This window comes from Miniopterus schreibersii (genome assembly GCF_964146895.1).
Source record: "Miniopterus schreibersii genome assembly, chromosome: 5".
In the NCBI taxonomy this organism is placed as follows: domain Eukaryota; kingdom Metazoa; phylum Chordata; class Mammalia; order Chiroptera; family Miniopteridae; genus Miniopterus; species Miniopterus schreibersii.
Window position 1 is genome coordinate 494,425 of NC_138106.1, and position 19,261 is coordinate 513,685.

Genomic DNA, 19,261 nt, shown 5'->3' on the forward strand with positions numbered 1-19,261 from the left:
AGCAATTAAATATAAGGACTCTGGACTCATACTGCCAGGATTCGAAGCCAAGTTCTACAATCGCAAGCTATGACCTTAAACATTTAAATGTCTGTGCGTTGGCTTCTTAATTTTTAAAATGAAAATGTTAAGGTGATCGGCCTCCTGAGATGGTTTTGCTGGTTAAATGAGAGGTTATATATAAGATTGTCTGCCACATGTTGAGTAATGAATAAATAACTGTAGCAACTATTTCTGATCAGGTTAAGGATTCTCATGCTGACCAAGATGTGGCTTCATCCATTGGGATTGACACAAAGCTATCAGACCAGATAAACAGTGTCTTTTTCTGTTTGAGATGATCTTGCTGGTTGTAAATGTTGCACGTCCCATTCTTTTAAGAGTCGGGGTGTATTTATCATTCCCATTAAAGGTCTAATCAGCCTGCCTCCATCTCTCAAGAGATTGGCAGTTGGTGATTATAAGGCTGAATAGTTTAAATTGCTTTTATATTTGATTACGTGGCTATTCTGGACTTCGAATCAACTTGTTTAGCTGTATGAAGGGGAAAAAATTAAAAATCAGAGTCTCCCTTAAGTAACATAATTCAGCTCAGTTCTCCTACAATTTATGTATTCTATCCCCACCTTCGTTTCATCTCATCAGCCAAACTTACTCCAAATGACCTGAGTTCACTTAAATCCATTACACTTCTCCTACCAGGAAGCTGCTCAGATACAGAGCAGAGCAATGGAGGGACACTAGGCCCAGCGCAAAGGAGCCTGGCTTCTAGCCCTGTGGCTCTGTTAATTCACTGCCTGACTTCGGACTGTCCCTCTGTCCCTCTGGGTGTCTTGAAACATAATGAGTTTAGCTGAGAAGATCACTAAGGTCCTGCCCAGCTGTCCCCGTCTGTGATTCCCCATCAGAACCTTAATATCTTAGAGTTCAGCAGGACATTAAATTGCAGCTGTGAAATCCACCTGCCAAATGAAATCCACATTCTTATTTAAGTCATCTAATCTTTATAAAGATTGCTTATGAAAGATTTAACAGGACAGACCAAAGACTGCAGTCGGCACATTAGTTGCCACCCCTGCTGACAGACGCCCATGACTTTAAATGAACAGTCCTGTCGTATCTGAGAGCAACTCTGGGAATAAATAAAAATACGTCTCTCTGGCCAAGAGCACATGGGTCCATCTCAAAAGAGGGTGTTGAGGGGAATGGCTGACTTCCTGTAGACAGAATGTTTTGTAGAATAAATAAAGTACCATATGGCCCTTCTCAGACGCTGTGATGCGCACAGAAAAAATATTTCAGGATCTGGAATGCTCAGAATTACGACACTCTGACCTTGATAACGACCCTTATGTGGGGCATGGAAATGGTCCTGCCAGCTGTGTCTGCTTCTGGTGATAAACAGATTCTGTTAGAAAATGATGACGTAAGGATTCAGTCACATGTGGTATCATTGGTTCCCTGAAACCACCTCGAAGTAATTTTGCTTCTTGGTTATTTGCAATTCGGTTATGTCAGACTTTAATTCAAACAGCTGCAGACGGAAAAAGGAAATTCAGAGGATTGCACAGGGTCTGTGCAGCCCTCGATGATAAGTGATTAGAAAAAAGAATGAACCGTAGCAACTGGGCCCTCTGGGCATCGCAGCCGGAGTCTCACCCCCTTGCTCGGGTAGGTCCTGGGTGCGGAAGTGTCGTGGATCATCAAGCCCCTCACACCCGCCCCCCGCTCCGTCCAGGGGCACTGCCCGGCTGCCTCCGAGGCGGCTTTTGCTGAAGGTTTTTCCTGTCTTACGTGATCCAGGGTGTGAGTCTGTGTCTGAGCCCTCCCGCTGCTCCCATGGGCCCTGCCGTGTGACCACCCAGCCCTGAGATGGTGCTGGATGATTCCTGATGACGACCAGAGGATGGGTGACACTGATGACAACCAGCCCATCTACATAGAGTTCAGCCAGCCCGAGGAAGGCATGTTGGATGTTCTTGATGTTCAATATCCTGGAGGCCGTCACCCTAGTTTCACTCATTAGGTGTTGAGCTGACTTTTGTTGGGTGTTTACTGCACGACAGGTTCCTTAGACTAGAGTCTTCTGTGTCCAGTGAGGATGTGACAGACGTCAACAAACAAGCACAACAGTGCTGCTTAAACAAAAATACTTTAAATGTTAGAAACTGTAACTTTTTAAAATAATATATTTAAAATTCTCACTCGAAGACATGCATTTATTAATTTTAGAGAGGAAGGGAGAGGGAGAGAGAGAAACATCGACGTGAAACACCGATCGGTTGCCTCCCACGTGGGCCCTGATTGTGAATCAGACCTGCAACCTTTTCGTGTGTAGGACGAAGCTCCAACAGAGTCACCTGGCCAGGGCTGGAGATGCAATTTAAGGAGGTGGCTGCTTCCACTTTGGGGAGTTAGTCAGTTTTCCTGGGCCTCTGCGTGTATACAGGAGGTAAATATGTTATTAAACTTATATTTGCTTTTTTCTCCTGTTAACCTGCCTTTTTATTACAGGGATTTCTCAGCCAAGAATCTAGAGAAGTAGAGAGAAAATAATGTTTTCTCTCCTACACTCAAGAGTGTAGGATGAACTCCTGCCGGAGCTGGGATTCTATTTGGCAAACATTCTAGGGAACGAATTGTGTTGCCAGATGAGTCTTCCTACCATGGAACCTGCTCCTTAAACAAAATATATTTTTGTTAAAAACAGTACACTTGGAATTATCAACAGGTATCTTTTTTGTAATTAATAGTAAGACCTGTGATCTGATATTGGATTCAATGAGTTTATTTGAAAAGAAAGAAAAAGGCCTGTTGCTCCATTTTTGAGAAGTGATGGGGGAAATGGAATGAAACAAACTTGGGATTCTGCAACGAATGACGTTACTACTAGGCCTTTTATTTACTCTTCACTCTTGCCAGGTAATAGCTGAGATCGACTTTGCGGAGGGTAAAGTGAGGTTACAGACTAGACGAAGCCTTAATAAGCTGATGGGGAGCAGACGCCAGGCCCACAGGCTGGTCTGTAACAGGGTGACTGGCAGCTCCTGGAGGCCAAGGAGGTCGGGCGGCAGAATCTGGATCCATAGCTCAGGGAAGGGAAGCCACAGCCTCCATAACCCTGGGGTCTGAAGCCACGGGACCCACAGCCCCGGGAGTAGGAGCTTCGGGACCCACAGCCCAGGGAGTAGGATCTTCGGGACCCACAGCCCAGGGAGTAGCAGCTGCTGCTGGACCCAGAGCCCAGAGCCCCAGGACGAGTTGTCCAGCAGGGACTGCAGAGCGTGGGGGTCCTCAGGCCACCGCAGGACGTCTGGCACCTGGGGGGCTCCCAGCAGGTCTCCTGGCAGCCACTGCGGAGAGAGGAGCCCCGCGGGCAGGGGCTGGGGGCACGGAGCTCAGTGCTGTAGACCAGGTTGCTGGGGTAGGAAGAGCCACAGGAGGAGCCTGAATGGCACAGGGAGCCCCCGAGGGAGCCCCCGAGGGAGCGGGAGGGGAGGTTTCCAGAGCAGCAGCCGTGGGACATGTTGAGGGGAGTCGTGAGTTCAGCTGAGGTGCAGAGAGCAGGTGCTCCCAGGTCCCCCCTGCCCCAGCCCTGTTTGCATATATACTCTCCCTGCGCTGGGTGGGGCCCAGGCCCTCCCCATGCTGTGCCTGTCTCGTCATGAGAGTCGCTCATTAACCAAGCTGTAAGTGTACCTAATTATAACCGAACACATTCATGTTCTTCAGGGCTATCTAATTATTTGGTTTACAGACGCCACCCTGCTTCTCTCTCTCTTTTTGAGGGGTGAGGTGTGGTTCACCCTCCGAGAGGCTGGTCACGGTGTGGGTGGCACCCACCCCTCTACCCCGAGCTGGGCTCCGGGATGTTGAGCCTGAGCGTGCAGATTGTTCCCAGCTGTGCACTGCTCACGGTCACCAGAACCTTCCTCCCAAATACATCTACATGTTTTGCTGAGTATTTACTGTGTAAAGAGGAAAATCATGGCATCGTTTAATTCTTGCAACCACCTCATGAGACGGGAATTTTCACCAGTTCAGTAACCCAGGCGTGTCTGCTCCAAGGCCAGCGGGAGCCCGGATGCTACGCTGACAGCTCGAGAGCCTTGTCCTTTCTGCTCCCGGGGTCACACGCACAACAAGGACCCAGCATTTCAAGGCGGCAACATTCGCCTGCGACCTGATGGGCCAGCCTGCGTTCTCCTGTCTTTTGTGAAACCCCCAGACGCGGCCACGGAAGGAATGGCTTCTTAATGCCCTTTGTTACGTGGTTTCATTTTTAGTTACCGTGGAGGTGGCTGTTTCACACTGTCCTTTGTGCAGCTTATCCTGAGGCCAGTCCCGTCCCACCCAGCACGGAGCGCCTGGGCTCCCTCTCCACGTGCCCGCCCCACCCAGCACGGAGCGCCTGGGCTCCCTCTCCACGTGCCCGCCCCACCCAGCACGGAGCGCCTGGGCTCCCTCTCCACGTGCCCGCCCCACCCAGCACGGAGCGCCTGGGCTCCCTCTCCACGTGCCCGCCCCACCCAGCACGGAGCGCCTGGGCTCCCTCTCCACGTGCCCATCCCACCCAGCACGGAGCGCCTGGGCTCCCTCTCCATGTGAGGCAGACGGTTAGCCCATCACTGGGAATAATTGCTGAAAACCAATATACCTGGAGCGAGTTGACTACTAATGAAATACATTTGCAAAAACTTGAATTTTAATTGTGCACTAACCTTTGCCAACTCAGCTGGAGTGAGAACGAGACGCCCGAGAGCGATTCATTTCACCCCCTGCCGAGCGGCTCCTCCGCTCATCCTCCGGGAAGACGAGGCTGTGGGAAACTTACCGCCAGGTCCAGGTCCAGGTCCAGTAGTGAGAATCATCCTGTCGCTAGAAAAGGCCCAATCGCACAAAGAAGAGCCCCGGAATTAGAGATGCTGTTCTTCTTTTCTTCAGTTATTATCACATCCAACTTCTGCCCGGAAGCTTCTTTGGGAAATTGGGAACCAAGAAGCTATTTAAGTAATTTGATCTTTTCTATTTGTTTCAGAGATGATTGTTTTTTTCCTAAGCTCTTAGAGTACTTGCTTATCTGGCACCAATAAAACTGCCCATTGCTTTGCTTACAAAAGTCCAGCAGACGTGTCGCTCACCTCTGCAAACCCCCTCATACCTCAGAGCCACAACCAAATCCTCACCTGGCAGGTATTCGTCTCTCCTGGGCTTTCACTCTTTCCCAGAAGGACCTTAGAGTCTTATAAGCTATTTGGGTGAACACACACAGGCACACATGCACACACACGCACACACATGTGCATATACACATGCAAACACAGGCACACACACAGTGTACGCATGGTGCACACACATGTATACATGCACACACAGTGCACACACATGTGCATACACAGGCACACACTGCCCGCACATGCGCACACATATACACATGCATGCACACGTGCACACACATGCGCACACGTGCACACAGGTGTGCACACGTACACATGCGCATACACACATGCACACACAAGCACACACAGGTGCACACGCACGCGCACAGTGCTCACACACACTCACTATGACGATGGACAACGTCCCGGAGCCGCGGGGCGCGGTCGTCTGACGCAGACGCGGCTGTGGGCCAGGCGGTCCCCCTCCCGCGCCCCGAGGTCCCGACCTCCCCGCCTCCTGCCTGAGCGTCTTCAGCACCCAGGGGCCCAGGCCCGCCCGGCGGAAACGGCCCATCGTCTCCCACCCGCGCGCCAGGCGCACGTCCTCGGCCTGACGTAGGAGGCTGGACCCGGCCCCCGCCGGCGCCTCTGCGTCATCTCCGCGCCTCTGACGTCACCTCACCTCTCTGACGTCACCTCACCTCTCTGACGTCACCTCACCTCTCTGACGTCACCTTCATTCCTCTGACGTCACCTCACCTCCCTGACGTCATCTCACCCGCAGTTAAACCGTCCCAAGCCCTTTGCTCCCGGGCGCCCTTGCTCCGCCCTGGGGGCCCCTCCTCCAGGCCGCGGGCACCTGCCCCTCACCACGCCCGGTGAGCGGGTCGCCCGCGGTGCCCTCCGTCCTGCTCTGGGTCCTGTCGCTCCGCAGCGTGTTTCTCTCTCACTGGCCTCCAGGGGGCGCTCGCCGGCCCGGGCACCCGCGTGGGCAGCGGGCTCCCTTCGCGGGGAGGCGCCCGCGGTGGGCGCGTGGGCCTCGCGGGTGCCCGGCTCCGGCCGCGTCCTGCGTGGCCCTGGCCCGGCGCCCGCCGACCGTCCCCTCGGGGGGATCCGGCTCCTTCTGGTCCAAGGCCGCGCTCTCAGCCCGCGGACAGGCGCCTCGTGGGTGCAGGACCCGAGGGGTAACTTAGGGCGGTTTTAGGGCCCAAATATCTCCTCGCACCCTGTCCCCAGGCTGCCAGTCTGCGGGGCCACAGCGCCCGGGGGTGTTCCACAGAAGCGGGGCACCCACAGGCGCCCCACCGCCTGCCCACGGCCTGTGCCCCGCCCGCCTGCACTCAGCGCGGCTGGGGTCAGGTCCCCGCACCACGAGCGGCACCCCTGGGAGGTGCGGGCGGCACCCCTCACCCCCCGCCCCGCATGGCACCTGGGATCGGGACACCCCGGTGTTTTACCCCCGAACACGCCGGCTCCCTTCGCTCTCCTGCGTGGCCGTCACCGCAGGTGGTCCTCAGGGTGCCCCCGGGGATGCTGGTCCCGCCGGCCAGCCCCGCTTCCTGGGCCTTTATGTTTTTCTAAAAGCCTCCGTTGGCCTTTTTCAAACTCACGTTTAACTTCTTAGTATTTTATGCAAGTTATGTCACGAGCTGACTCCCGGTCCTTTCACGCCTGGCGTCTCCGCGTCCTGATTTTATCTCCGGAAGAGGCCAGATTGCTCCGGCTCCCTCCACACCCAGGCGGGGAAGGGACCGGTGGGCGAAGGGTTTCAGGAAGCAGGGTGAACACTGGGTGCCCGGGAGAAGGGACAAAAGACAAAGCGAGGCCGACGGGGCCTGACCGCAGCTCCACATGTCTTGGTGCAGGTCCGCACCATCCTCAAAGGTCCAAAAATCTCTGAAAATCAAGCACTTTTTCCAGAACGAATTTGATGGTGAAAGGTGGCAAATTCCGGTCTCTCTAGATGCAATCACGTGGCTCAAACTAATGGAAACTGTGCACGTTCCTTCTTCTCGGTGGGGGTGTCTGTAGGGTGGCCTCCGAAATACATCAGTATGCCTGACTGGGGATGTCATCTCTAGATTCCCCCGGGTGTTATCCATTCTGCTGGCTTCCTGAAGTGTGAAAAACGCGATTCCGTAACCTACCTGCCCCACTGGCTTAGACAAGAGGACGTGGACCTGTGGCAACAAGAGGCCATCGCTAGGATATAAGCACAGACGCAACCGGACAAACTCGCCGCCTTCGGAGCTGACTTGCTGCGCTGGGAAGAAAGCCCGAAAGGGTCCCGGCGCAGAAAGAGTGGGCCCCGGGTGCAGATCCTGGCAGGGTCACTCAGCAGCCTGTATTTTTAACCATGAGCTTGGCTGCCTCCCATAAAAAATGGTCATTAAAGCCCAGAGGCACGTGTCAAAGGAGACGAGAGAGGGGCCCAGGATGTCGCCCTGAGAAAAACCTCACCCTTAACGAACTGGCAAAGTAAGAGGATCCCAGAAACGACCGACAAAGGGCAGCCAGTGAAGTAAAGAGAAAATCGGCTGTGACAAAGTCAGGTTTGAAACGCATCACAAATAAAGGAAAGCAGCCCGAGGCACCCAGCGCTGGGGGGAGGCGACGGCAGGTGTTGGAGCCGGACTCTGGGCCTCTCACGACCATTCAGTCTCTCCGTCTCTGTCCGTCTGTCCTCCGCACTGTGTTGTTTTAATTTGAAAATGGCCCCGGTTTTCACAGCGCCTGGTACATCGTTGATGCCAAGTAAATGCCCGTGAAGCTGAGCCACCTGGCCGGGTTTTCAGCACGTTCACATGGAAGGTGAAAGCCGGGAGGCTCGTTTTAGCCGACTCAGCACGTCCGCGCCCAGGCGCTGGGCAGATGAGGAGACTGAACGGCCTGAAAGGAAGGCTGCTTTCCGCTGTCTCTGGGAAACGAAGAGAAATATGTTAGGGGAAGATAAGTGGCTTTGGAGTAAAGTGTCTCACAGGCAATTAAATGCAGTCACTTCTGCTCTTCTTTGAGATCCCTCGGCTGCTCGAGAGCGGAGCAAAATCCTTGCCCTTTGCATCTGCGCACGGTGAATTATTTCGAATTCTGTTTACGTTTTCCGTAGGAAACGGCAATTCTCTGATTAGACGTCATTTCGGACCATAGGATTTTCCGCTGATGCAAATGTGCTGTCCCGGTTTCTATTGCTTCTCCTGAAATTAATAACCACAGCTACCCACACAGTCATTTTCCATATAAAAATAAAATGCGACCGCAGTAAGCCAATAAACTCTAAAAACATTACGGAAAAACATGAATGGGTTCAGATTCCGTACACAGGGAGTTTATTAAATAGCAATGCATCCGTCACGTTGCAAAAGAGCAAAATCTCATGAAATGATCTCATGATTCCTCTTATCTATAACTTCTCATAATATCCGGCATCCATCTCTCAGCTCGTCTCCCATCTCCGACTCCTCTTGGTTGTAGCGGGATGGCAGGATGCGTGTCTGGGAGAAACCGAGGGGCTGGCGGTCAGTCAGCTCCCGGCTCCGGGGCTGCGGCGAATGGTCACAGGGGGCGCGGGCCCAGGCGCTAAGCTGATCCACAGGAGCCGAGGCTCGTCGGCTGCTCTGTGCTAACAGGACGTCCCTGGTAGAAAAGCAGTGTGCGCGCGGGAACTGGGATGATGACTTCGGTCTTGGGACTCAGGTCTCTAGGTAAGTGACCGCTATGCCTGCTGCGGGGCTTATATGGCTTTCTCGGGGTCATGACAGAGCAGCCTGACTTGGTGGAGACTGGAGAACACAGGTCGGTGGGTAGACAAAGCAGCCGACGTAAGAGGAGCCACAGGGTGAGACGGGCAGGCCAGCAGCCCCCTGGCAGTGCCGGGGAAGGGGGCTAGTTTCCAGGGTCAGCTGTAAGATGGGCCCTCTGCACCCGATTCGTTCGTTTTCAGTGTCAGAGTCTGGTTGTCCCCTGCTGGCCTGCGGGTCTCTGCTCTCTCCCTGAGGGTCAGGGGTCTTTGAGGCCGACCTTAGTATCCTCTGAACTACAGTTGGCCTAAGAACGTCTCCCTGCTGTGTTGTCTGATTTCAAGCAAACAGATTAATACCTTCATAAATGTGCTCCCTCGTGTTTTATAGCTAAAAGCCAGTTTACCGTTGTGCCTTGGACTTCTGGTCAGTGCTGCGTATCGGAGCAGCCGGCCATCGTGACGTTTGATTTGCGCCTCACGGGGTCACATACAGGAGGCCGAGATGTAGCTCGTGTCCCCGCGGTGGTGTATTTTATTGCGACCCTTAGTTCAGTCGTCCCTGACGCGGCCCGCCGTATATAAAGCGTGTATTTATGTTCAGTAGCAACTAATATGTGTGATGTAAACGGAACATAAAGAAGAGGGATCATCGCATCACCCGACGCTCCCTAAGAGTCAAATGAGTTTTATGGCAGAATAATTCTGCTTGGCTCTCCTTGCCAGCTGGGCGGGTGTGAAGTGCCTCCAATAAGTGGACTCCAATAATATTAGCGAAGAAGATGGAAATTTCAGCCCAAACACTTTGAGAAAGTAATCTACTATCAAATTTATAGTGTGTAAAATTTTAATGGCCCCTTAGGCTTAAGAGCGGTAAAATAAATACCAAATTATTTCCTTCAAGAAAGTCGAAAATTGCTGGACAAATAAAAATGTCCAAAGTAATGCCACAGATCGTCACATTTCTATATTGTGTGAGGGTGGGCGTGACATCTGACAGGCCTCGGTTAACCTGAATATAGGGATGTGGTTGCGTGAAGAGCAGACAGTCACTGCTGAGGACGCAGAGCCAAGGCAGAGAGAAAACACCGCCCAGAGAATCAGTGTGAAGAAATGTTTCAAAAGATGATAGATCAGATAGATAGATAGATAGATAGATAGATAGATAAATAGATAGATAGATGATAGATAGATGATAGATAGATTAGATATAGATAGATACATTAGATAAATATAGACAGACAGACATAGATGATAGATAGATAGATAGATAGATAGATAGATAGATAGATAGATAGATAGATAGATAGATGATAGGTAGAGATAGATAGATAGATAGATAGATAGATAGATAGATAGATAGATAGATAGATAGATAGATAGATAGATGATAGATAGATTAGATATAGATAGATAGATGCATCAGATAGATATAGATAGACAGACAGACAGACAGACAGATAGATAGATAGATAGATAGATGATAGATTAGGTAGATAGATAGATAGATAGATTATAGATAGATACATTAGATAGATATAGATAGACAGATAGACAGATAGATGATTGATAGAAATAGATAGATGATTGATAGATGATAAAAAAAAGTGTTACAAGAAAATTCTGAATTAGGTTATACCTAGGGTAAAAAATTATATTAAGATGTTTATTTACAGTCTGTGATGTTTGGAAGGAAGGGCACACGATTCTGCGCTTGAGTAGATGTTGAACATGTTCAGAAATTCGGAGGGTGAATATTAATTTTGGCCACATAAAGTAATATGATGGCTACGGCTCACTCAACCAGAGAGGTGGGTCAGGGGACCCCTGAGCATTGTTTGGGGGCGTAAGTTGCACATATTTATAGTCTAATAACGGTTTACATCTATAGAGCCCTTTCTGTGTCCAAGGAACTCTTCAAGCCGCTGCACATATCATCTGGTCTTCACTGTAATTTTGGATATAAACACCAGCATTATCGCTTTTTTACATGAGAAGAAACTGAATTTTGAGAGGGTCTACGGTACGCACGAGAGAGCCACGTGCCCTGCAGTCGGGTCCGCAGCCTGGACCTTCACCCTGTGCTCGGCTGCTCAGCAGGAAAACTGTTTAAAGAAGGAAAATCAGGGCCGGCCGCTCCCATCCCGGGCTCTGCCCGCCGTTAGCTTTTACTCCACTGCTCGTTGCCACGGAGCGAGCCCCCGGTCACGTGAAGAAGCACACGCGTTGTGCTTCCCAAGAACCACACGAGCCCCAAGGGCCACTCCACAGGTCAGACGCGAAGGTTGATTTTGTCTTTGGCGTTCAGGCTCCCGGGCATCGGTGTTGCTCCTTCGCCGCGTCTCCGCCTCAGGGCTGGGCGATCCCTCCCTCAGTCACTACGTCGCCTTTCAGCTCTTGCTCCCCGGATGTCACACTTCAGTAGAAACAGCTGGTGGCTCCTCCCTAAACCCCACTCGTGTTCCTCCAAGTACCGGTGCCATTTCCACGCCGTTCCCCCGCCCGACGGGCTCCGCACCACCAGCCTCACACCAGGTTAACGAGGGAAAGCGTTTCTCTCGCTCGGCACGAACTGACCCTTCGGAGGCAAACGTCTCGGCCTCTCCTAGGTTACCAGCACTTTCCGCGGAGCTCCGAAGTGGAAGAGCAAACCTGTTAAGGAGCTACATTCAGAGCAGAGAGCTGAGGCCCCTCCGTCCGCCGAGGGCACGAGAGTCGGTGGTGCTGAGTGACCGCACTGTGGCCCCTCCCTCGTGGCAGAGCCCGGCCTCCCTTACACTTCGAGCCACCATCATCCAACCCGGTCACTGACCCAGTGTCCCCGGGGCCCAAGCTCGATCAGATCCAGAGGGTGGATGTCGTGGGGACAGAGAGAGACTGAGAGAGGAAAGGGGTGAGACCAGAGACATGGGGAAATACTTAGAAATGAGCAGCAACGGGGCACTAAGGAAAGGGACACTAGGGAAAAAGGTGCTTGCTTGTCTTGTCTGATGCCGGGATTCTGAGCCTCGACGTTGGGCTTCGGGGTTTAAACTCTGCCGTGTTCAAGTCCGTGCGCTTCCTCCCCACCGTCTGCCTCCCTGTTTCACTTTCTGGCCTCTCCCCTCAAAGGCTCCGTGAGGATGGAGACATCCCCCGGGTCACGGGAACGAGACCCTCTGTGTCACCCGACACCCCTTTGCCTCCCGCCCCGGGGCCGGTGTCGGCCTCAAGCACCCTGCTGCTCTCATCCCTCCGGGTGGGGCCTGCGCCTTCCTTGCTTGAATCAGAAGCTTAGAGACGCAGCGGGTTCGCTGAGCGTGTCCGGCCCCTCGCCAGCGCGGCCGCTGTGACCGGCTCCCGTGAGTGAGTTTCCCGGGCGGGTTCTCCGTCCCACGTCTTCCTCAGGCTGCGTCACTCAAGGAGGAATTGGCAGCCCCCTGCCGTGCCAGCCGCGTCCGGCGGGCTCAGGGGACCCGATGTCTTCCTGACGAGAGTGCTCACCGCCCGCCTGCCTGCGTCAGTGACTGACTCTGCCCCCCACGACGCGGCTTAGTGATTGTTACTCTTCGGGTGTGAGTGACGGAAACCTTTTCCATTTTAATTAGGTTAATTAGTTTAAACCAAAAGAAGGTTTTATGGGCCTATATAGTCAACGTGCGTGAAGGACCCAGGAAGCCGGCCGAGGGTGATGGGGACCCCGCGATGCAGGAGCCTCCCTCTGCTCCTCTCGACTCCCCGTCTCTGTGTTGGGTAGAATCCTGTGCATGGGGGGCCGGGCCCCGCACCTCCACGCTCAGCCCGCGGCTGCCTTGAGTATGGGAGGAAGGAGACCCCCTTTCCCCAGGTTCGGTTAGGAAAAGCCTGAGAAAATGTGACCCAGGCGCCCTCGGGCACACGGTGAGGGAATGAGAATGTCTGATGGTCTTGTCCGGCTCAGGGAGAGTTGTTTCCAAACGTCCTGGAGAAGTTTTAACTGGACTCCGACCCTGCGTTTAGCCTCTGAGACAAATAAGTTACTCAAATAAAAAATAAACACAAAATGTGTCCTGTCTCGGATCAGAGTATCTTACAAGGATCTATTTTCTTCTCACTATCTGGGCTGAGCAGTGGGCCCCAAGGATTCCTAGGCAGCTTATAAGATTTGGGACATTAAAAGTAATCTGCTTACAGCCCGGTCAGTGTGGCTCAGCAGGTTAGAGCGCCATCCGGTGCATGGGAGGGTTTGGGGTTTGATCCCTGGGTCAGGGCACATGTGGGAGGCAACCAATCGATCTGTCTCACATCGATGCTTCTCCCTTTCTCCCTTCCTCGGCCTCTAAAAAAATCAATTTAAAAAAAATTTAAGTAATTTAATTACATCTTCAATTCAATGCAGAAGTTACCAAAGGGGGGGCGGGGTATTTGTCTTTTACTGCTTGAGGAGCTCAATAAGTTCAAGGAAACGACCCAGGTCACAATAACTCTGTAAGTTTATGATTCATAAATATGTATTTCTTTATAACAAGCCAACGTATTTCTCCCTTAACTGTCCATTCCTCACATTTTAATCTTTAAAACTTTGTCTTTCACATTCACACGCACACATTCGCACTGAAAAACCCACCTGCCCACATATTTAGAGAAAATCATCGTGACTTCCACCCCCCCATTTCATTATATTAGAGGCACTCCAATATTTTATATAATATTTTATAAACATTTCATCACCTAGTGACGTCTTCTGGACAAACTCTAACTCAATATGGTCTTGAAAATATATAATCAAAACCAAGTGTAGTGGTCAGCATAAGGCATCCCCACCGGAAACACAGCGAGAATGTTGCTCCGTTGTGGGCAGGCTCTCAGCGGTCGCATCCTGCCGGCGCTGACGGTGGGAAAACGCGCAGACTTGAAGCCTGTTAGGCAGAGGGGTGAGCGGGAAATTCCCCACATACCGGGCCCGGCGCCCTTTCCTGGGGGCATAAAGAATTCTGACGGTCGGGAGCCCAAGACAGATCCCAAACCAAACCCTGAAAACCAACAAAAACCAACCACGAGAGCAGATCAGATGCAAAAGCGAGCGAGTTTATTAGATCAGGCCAACGTGAACGTCCACAGTTTGCGAGGAGAATTTATGTAAATCTGAATCAACCGTCTCCAAATTACAGACACTGAGTTTAACATTTTGATCACTTGTTGATTTCACTAGTTTGAAAGAGCTAATCTGGCAGAGAGAGCGAGGGGCGGAGCTGGTGGCGCGAGGGGTCGGCTGCCACCCCGGGAAAGCCGGGGGCGGCAGCTCTAAGCAGAGACGGGGCACGCCGCCCGAAGGCCTGGCAGCACAGCGAGTCCGTCTAACAGGCGGACGGTCCGCAGGTGGGGGGGTAACACGGTGCCTGGCAGCTCCTGGGCGCCACGGAGGCCGGGCAGCAGGATCCGGGTGCGTCGCTCTGGGAAGGGACGCCACAGCCTCCATAACGCGTGCGTCCGAAGCCACGGGGCCCGCAGAGCACGGAGAAGGAGCTGCTGGGCTCACAGCCCAGGGAGGGGCAGCTGCTGCTGGACCCACAGCCCAGGGCCCCAGGACTGCAGGGCTTGGGGGCCCTCGGGCCGCAGCAGGACGTCTGGCAGCTTCGGGGTTTGCAGCTGGTCTCCTGGCACCTGGGGGGTTTGCAGCAGATCTCCTGGCGGCTGGGGGGTTTGCAGCAGATCTCCTGGCGGCTGGGGGGTTTGCAGCAGATCTCCTGGCGGCTGGGGGGTTTGCAGCAGATCTCCTGGGCGCTGGGGGGTTTGCAGCAGATCTCCTGGGCGCTGGGGGGTTTGCAGCAGATCTCCTGGGGGCTGGGGGGTTTGCAGCAGATCTCCTGGCGGCTGGGGGGTTTGCAGCAGATCTCCTGGCGGCTGGGGGGTTTGCAGCAGATCTCCTGGCGGCTGGGGGGTTTGCAGCAGATCTCCTGGCGGCTGGGGGGTTTGCAGCAGATCTCCTGGGCGCTGGGGGGTTTGCAGCAGATCTCCTGGCGGCTGGGGGGTTTGCAGCAGATCTCCTTGCACCTGGGAGGCTCCCAGCAGGTCTCCTGGCGGCCACTGCGGAGAGAGGAGCCCTGCGGGCAGGGGCTGGGGGAGCAGAGCTCGGTGCTGTAGACCAGGTTGCTGGGGTGGGAAGAGCCACAGGAGCCTGGGTGGCACTGGTAGCTCCCAAGGGAGCGGGAAGAGAAGTTTCCAGAGCAGCCGCTGCGGAACATGTTGGGAGATGAGACGGGAGACGAGACGGGAGCTGAGCGGGTGATGGTGAGAAGAGCCTGAGCTTGAGTGTCCTGCCCTGGACTCAGGGTCATATATACTCGCAGACCTGGGCGTGTCCCCCGCAGGTGCGCCCTCCTGTTTGCTCACCATTTCACGGACGGATGGCTCTGGGTTAATGCTTAGCTTTGATTTTATCACATCTTCACAGATTAATTGTATTTAATCCCTCGGATACGCTCAGGAAGAAGCTGCTCAGTTTCTTTCCCCAGGAATCTTCTGTGGTTTGACCTTCAAAGTTAAATCTCCAAACGCCCTCTCCCTTCTTATCTGCGGGCAGCGAGCCCTGGTCTTGGCCACAGAACGGCATAAACTCCCCTCACTTCCTCCAGGTTATCGGGCGTCCGTGGTCACTACTGAAAACAGCCCGTGTTTTCCTTCACCAGCTTTTACGGTGGGCTTCCCCGGATGCCGTAGTCAGCACGCTCCGCACTCAGCGCACCCTTTTGCCCGTTTTCCGTTTGAACGAATCCACGTGATTCCTGATATTCACGGATCGAGCTTAGTCAGGCTGCGGGTTCCTTGGCACAGCGCAAGCCCGCCTTCGCTGCGACATCCTGAGCTGGTGCCCACAACCGAGGGGCACAGACACCGTCCTTGGTGCTCACGCCAATGGCCTTCCTGAAGGGGACGGGGCCTGGAAGGTTCCTTACAGCCCTTTCGTGAGGCTTCAAGCAGAAGTGTCTGCGAGAACGGAGTGTCTCCCTGAGTTTGCTGGGTCGTTGGCTCGATCCCCAGGAGGGGGCCTGCAGGAGGCAGGTGATGGGAATCGAACCCGTGACCTCCTGGTTCATGGGATGCTCAATCAACTGAGCCGCACCAGCCAGGGCCTGTTTAGTTTCTTGATGGAAGGACGTCTATACTCTTAGCCGTAATTATTAATTTATACCTAAAGTAGGGCTTCAGGAACGGTTACCATTTTCTGAAGCAATGAACTTGAAGCATTAGAGCTTTGTGTGGTTTTAATATCCTATGGCCAACCCACGCTAGAGAAATTATGTCCCAGGAGGTTCAATAAATTCCTCCTAATTGCTCAGTGAGATAGAAGCAAAATTAAAACTTGAACCATGGTCTCCTTATGCAGAGTCAAGATTCCAACACTCTGCCAAGACAAAAGCAAATTCAACTTTAATTTGTCTCCGACTGAATCCATTAACTTTATTTATATTAAGGTAAAAACGCCTAAGAAAGCCTTATTTACCTTTCCTGAGAATGTTTGCATCAAACAGTCTTCTAGAATTTCATGCGCCGCTGATCTTTATACACGGGAAGCATATTTTATTTTCTAGCCCAAGAAAGAGAAACAAATAGTTGGATTAATGGGGGGAAAGAGAAGGGGGGGGAGACTATCTTGTTTGGGCCCATTGGTCTTCTTAGGAATCTGGTATTTTATTTGGCTTTACTAAGGGAAATGGAATTCAGGATGGTCATTAATGAGAGATCCTTAACAACCCGAAAATTAACCCGCTTGACTTCAAGCGTCCCGAGTGCCTGTGTTTTATGATCATCTTTCCCGTGCAGAATCCAGAGTGTGGCCCCCACATCACATGCATGTCCTCATGCAGAATTTAGTCCATCGCTCTGACCCACGGAGGGAAATAAGCTGCGCTCTGCGAATGGTCAGCTATTAACCTCGTATGTGCCACCCCAACACCCAGAATCCCGCAAGGCCAGCTCCCAAGTCCATTGGAACCCGTGATATTTCTCTCTTCTCATTAAAAGTCGATTCTGCTTTAAAAAAAAAAAAGAAAAAAGACCTTTTAATATTCAGAAGTTCTTGCGTTTCCAAGTCAGCTCCCAAATCTGGGTGTGACCATTGAAATAACTCGGGAATCAGTCAGTTCTGACGGACACCCCCACCCACTCCTAATTAGGTTAACGCTTTTCATTGGAGTCATTTGCGCACTTTACGCAGCTGCTAATGAATGGCTCATAAATGCCAATAACCCTGCCCCTGGAGGAGGGACAGCAGAGGAAAGTGGGGGAGCTTCCACCGCTCGGCCCCGGGTCCCAGGGCTGACGGGATGTCCCCGGTGCTCTGTGTACACAGGCTGAGCGTCTGAGGGAAAAACACTGTCGGGATACATCCGAGGAAAGTGAGGCAATGGGACAGCTTGTTTCTTTTCAAATAAAGCAAACTCTGCCCCCCCAGCCACGAGCCACGAGCCACGAGCCACGAGCCACGAGCCACGAGCCACGAGCTGCAGGTGATCTGCATCTGCGCTCCCCAAGCAGGGCTGGGGTTGTAATCAGAGCCCAGTCTTCACGCCGACCCTCAGTGCCCAGTGTTCTCAGGGGTCTGGATCCTCCCCAATTGGGCACAAGGAGAAAGAGCGGAAACCCGCGTGCTCCAGGCCGCGGCTTTTCCTCCTGCTCGGCTTTCTCGCGTTTCCCCAGCGCCGCCCCCTCCAGGCCTGCGGGGCGTTTTCTTCCCACAACCTCCCCCGCAGCGGGGATTTAGCTGGTAGATGTCGCTGCTGGGTGTGGACTGGGAGCCCCATTTCGGGGTGAAGGACTGAGCACCCCTGGCCTCTCTCCCGGGCATCAGGCAGGGCAGCTGGGCTGCTGATCCCAGGGGTCACCTGCCCCACTGTGAGCACATCTGCTCCGCAGGGCCCACCGTGGTCACCCCCAGACCGACCCATTTGTGTCTTCAGAAAGGCATCGTCCCCGCGGTTTAAGTGGACCGGCCTGTGGCCCCGATGGCTGAGGCCCTCTGCTGACGGACTGACCTCTCCGACCTCCGCAGACCAACCACCTCAAACACTAAAAATAAAATTACAGAGTAATAAAGGGAGCCGTAGGGTAGCTTCCTGGAATGTGGGCTCCCTAGACTCACAGCTGCCAGCATCTGTCCTATTTGTTCTCCCCCCCGCCCCGTCTCCCTCCCTCTCTCCCCCCCCCCCCGAAATAAAGCTTTACGGGTGTAAGACCCCCAGAGTGAGTCTCCTGCCCACCTTCTGAGTCACCCCAGTAATGCATTCAGTTTTCAGTAGCTTTCCAGGGAATTTTCCTTACACATATTTATAAGTTTATACGGTTTATTATTTTATTGTTATTATTTTCAATTATAAGAATGCAACTTTATTGTACATTTATTTATAATTTTATATGGAAATTATTCTTTAATTTCCATATTTATTCTTTAATTTCCATATAAAATATTTATACCCATGCTGACATTTCTGTATTTCTGTGTGTTTATCACCACTTCGGCGGCGTTTTCAAGGGCTATGCGCTGTTCTCAGCACTTTATTTCGGGTGCAGCTTGTTCGATCTTCACAGCACCCTACTCAGTACATGCTCTCAGTGTTGTTATTTGAGAGATGACAAAGCTGAGACACAAACACGCTGAGCTCCCTGCCTCAGGTCACTCGTGAGTGACCGGCAAAGGCGGGATTTGAACCCAGAGACTGGCACCGTTGTCCGAGTTTGGACAAGTGACCGCCCGGCTCTGACGCAGAGATCTGGTTTCCTCGTTACCCCTTTGTAGAATTCCGCCACAGGGAAGGGCCACGCTTTGCACCACATTGTAGTCGGGGCTGCGGGCAGGTGTGATCTCAGCTTTGCACAGTCGTCAGGCTGGGGCCCAGGACTCACTGGTGGGGTTCGGTCCCAACTGCCTCGCCTACAGCTGCATAACCGCCACTCCTCGGGCTCCTCCTCCGTGCTAATTTTATTTCGCCGTTTCTTCCATAGTCATTCCTCCTTTTAAATGCCCTTTAGGACGTTCCCTGTGTGCTCCTAACTTCACGCTTCTGCCTTTTGCTGCAAACGTGCTTCTCCAGGCAGTTGTCCGGCTGCTATTACTTTGGTCGGTTCTATGGGGGTGAGCCTACCTGTAATGAAATTCGCCTTGTCGACGTGCAGCTCAGCGAGTCCGGCCAAGCGGACAGTCAGCTGACCGCCAACACGCCTGAAAGACGTTTCCACTGTCGGCCAGTTTCCTTGGGCCCCTTTGTGTCAGGTCCCTCCCCTCTCACATCTGAATTCCTGCCCTGTAACCTTCTCTTCTCTGAAGCGCAGGGCAAGTGGAGCCACGTTTTCTGTAGGTTTTTGTGGCTGGTTTCCTTCACAGAGCATCGCGCTTTTGAGATCCGGCCGT

At 52.8% G+C, this 19,261-nt stretch overlaps 1 protein-coding gene across 1 annotated transcript; it reads right to left on the bottom strand.

The window, feature by feature from the left end:
* Positions 1-2,980: 2,980 nt before the first annotated feature.
* On the bottom strand, positions 2,981-15,098 carry LOC308557916 (uncharacterized protein; the record flags this gene model as incomplete). The annotated part of the gene is made up of 2 exons (XM_081138816.1): positions 2,981-3,549; positions 14,426-15,098. 2 exons carry the CDS (start codon positions 15,096-15,098, stop codon positions 2,981-2,983), a joined length of 1,242 nt encoding a protein of 413 aa, XP_080994942.1.
* Between the last annotated feature and the right edge of the window lie 4,163 nt (positions 15,099-19,261).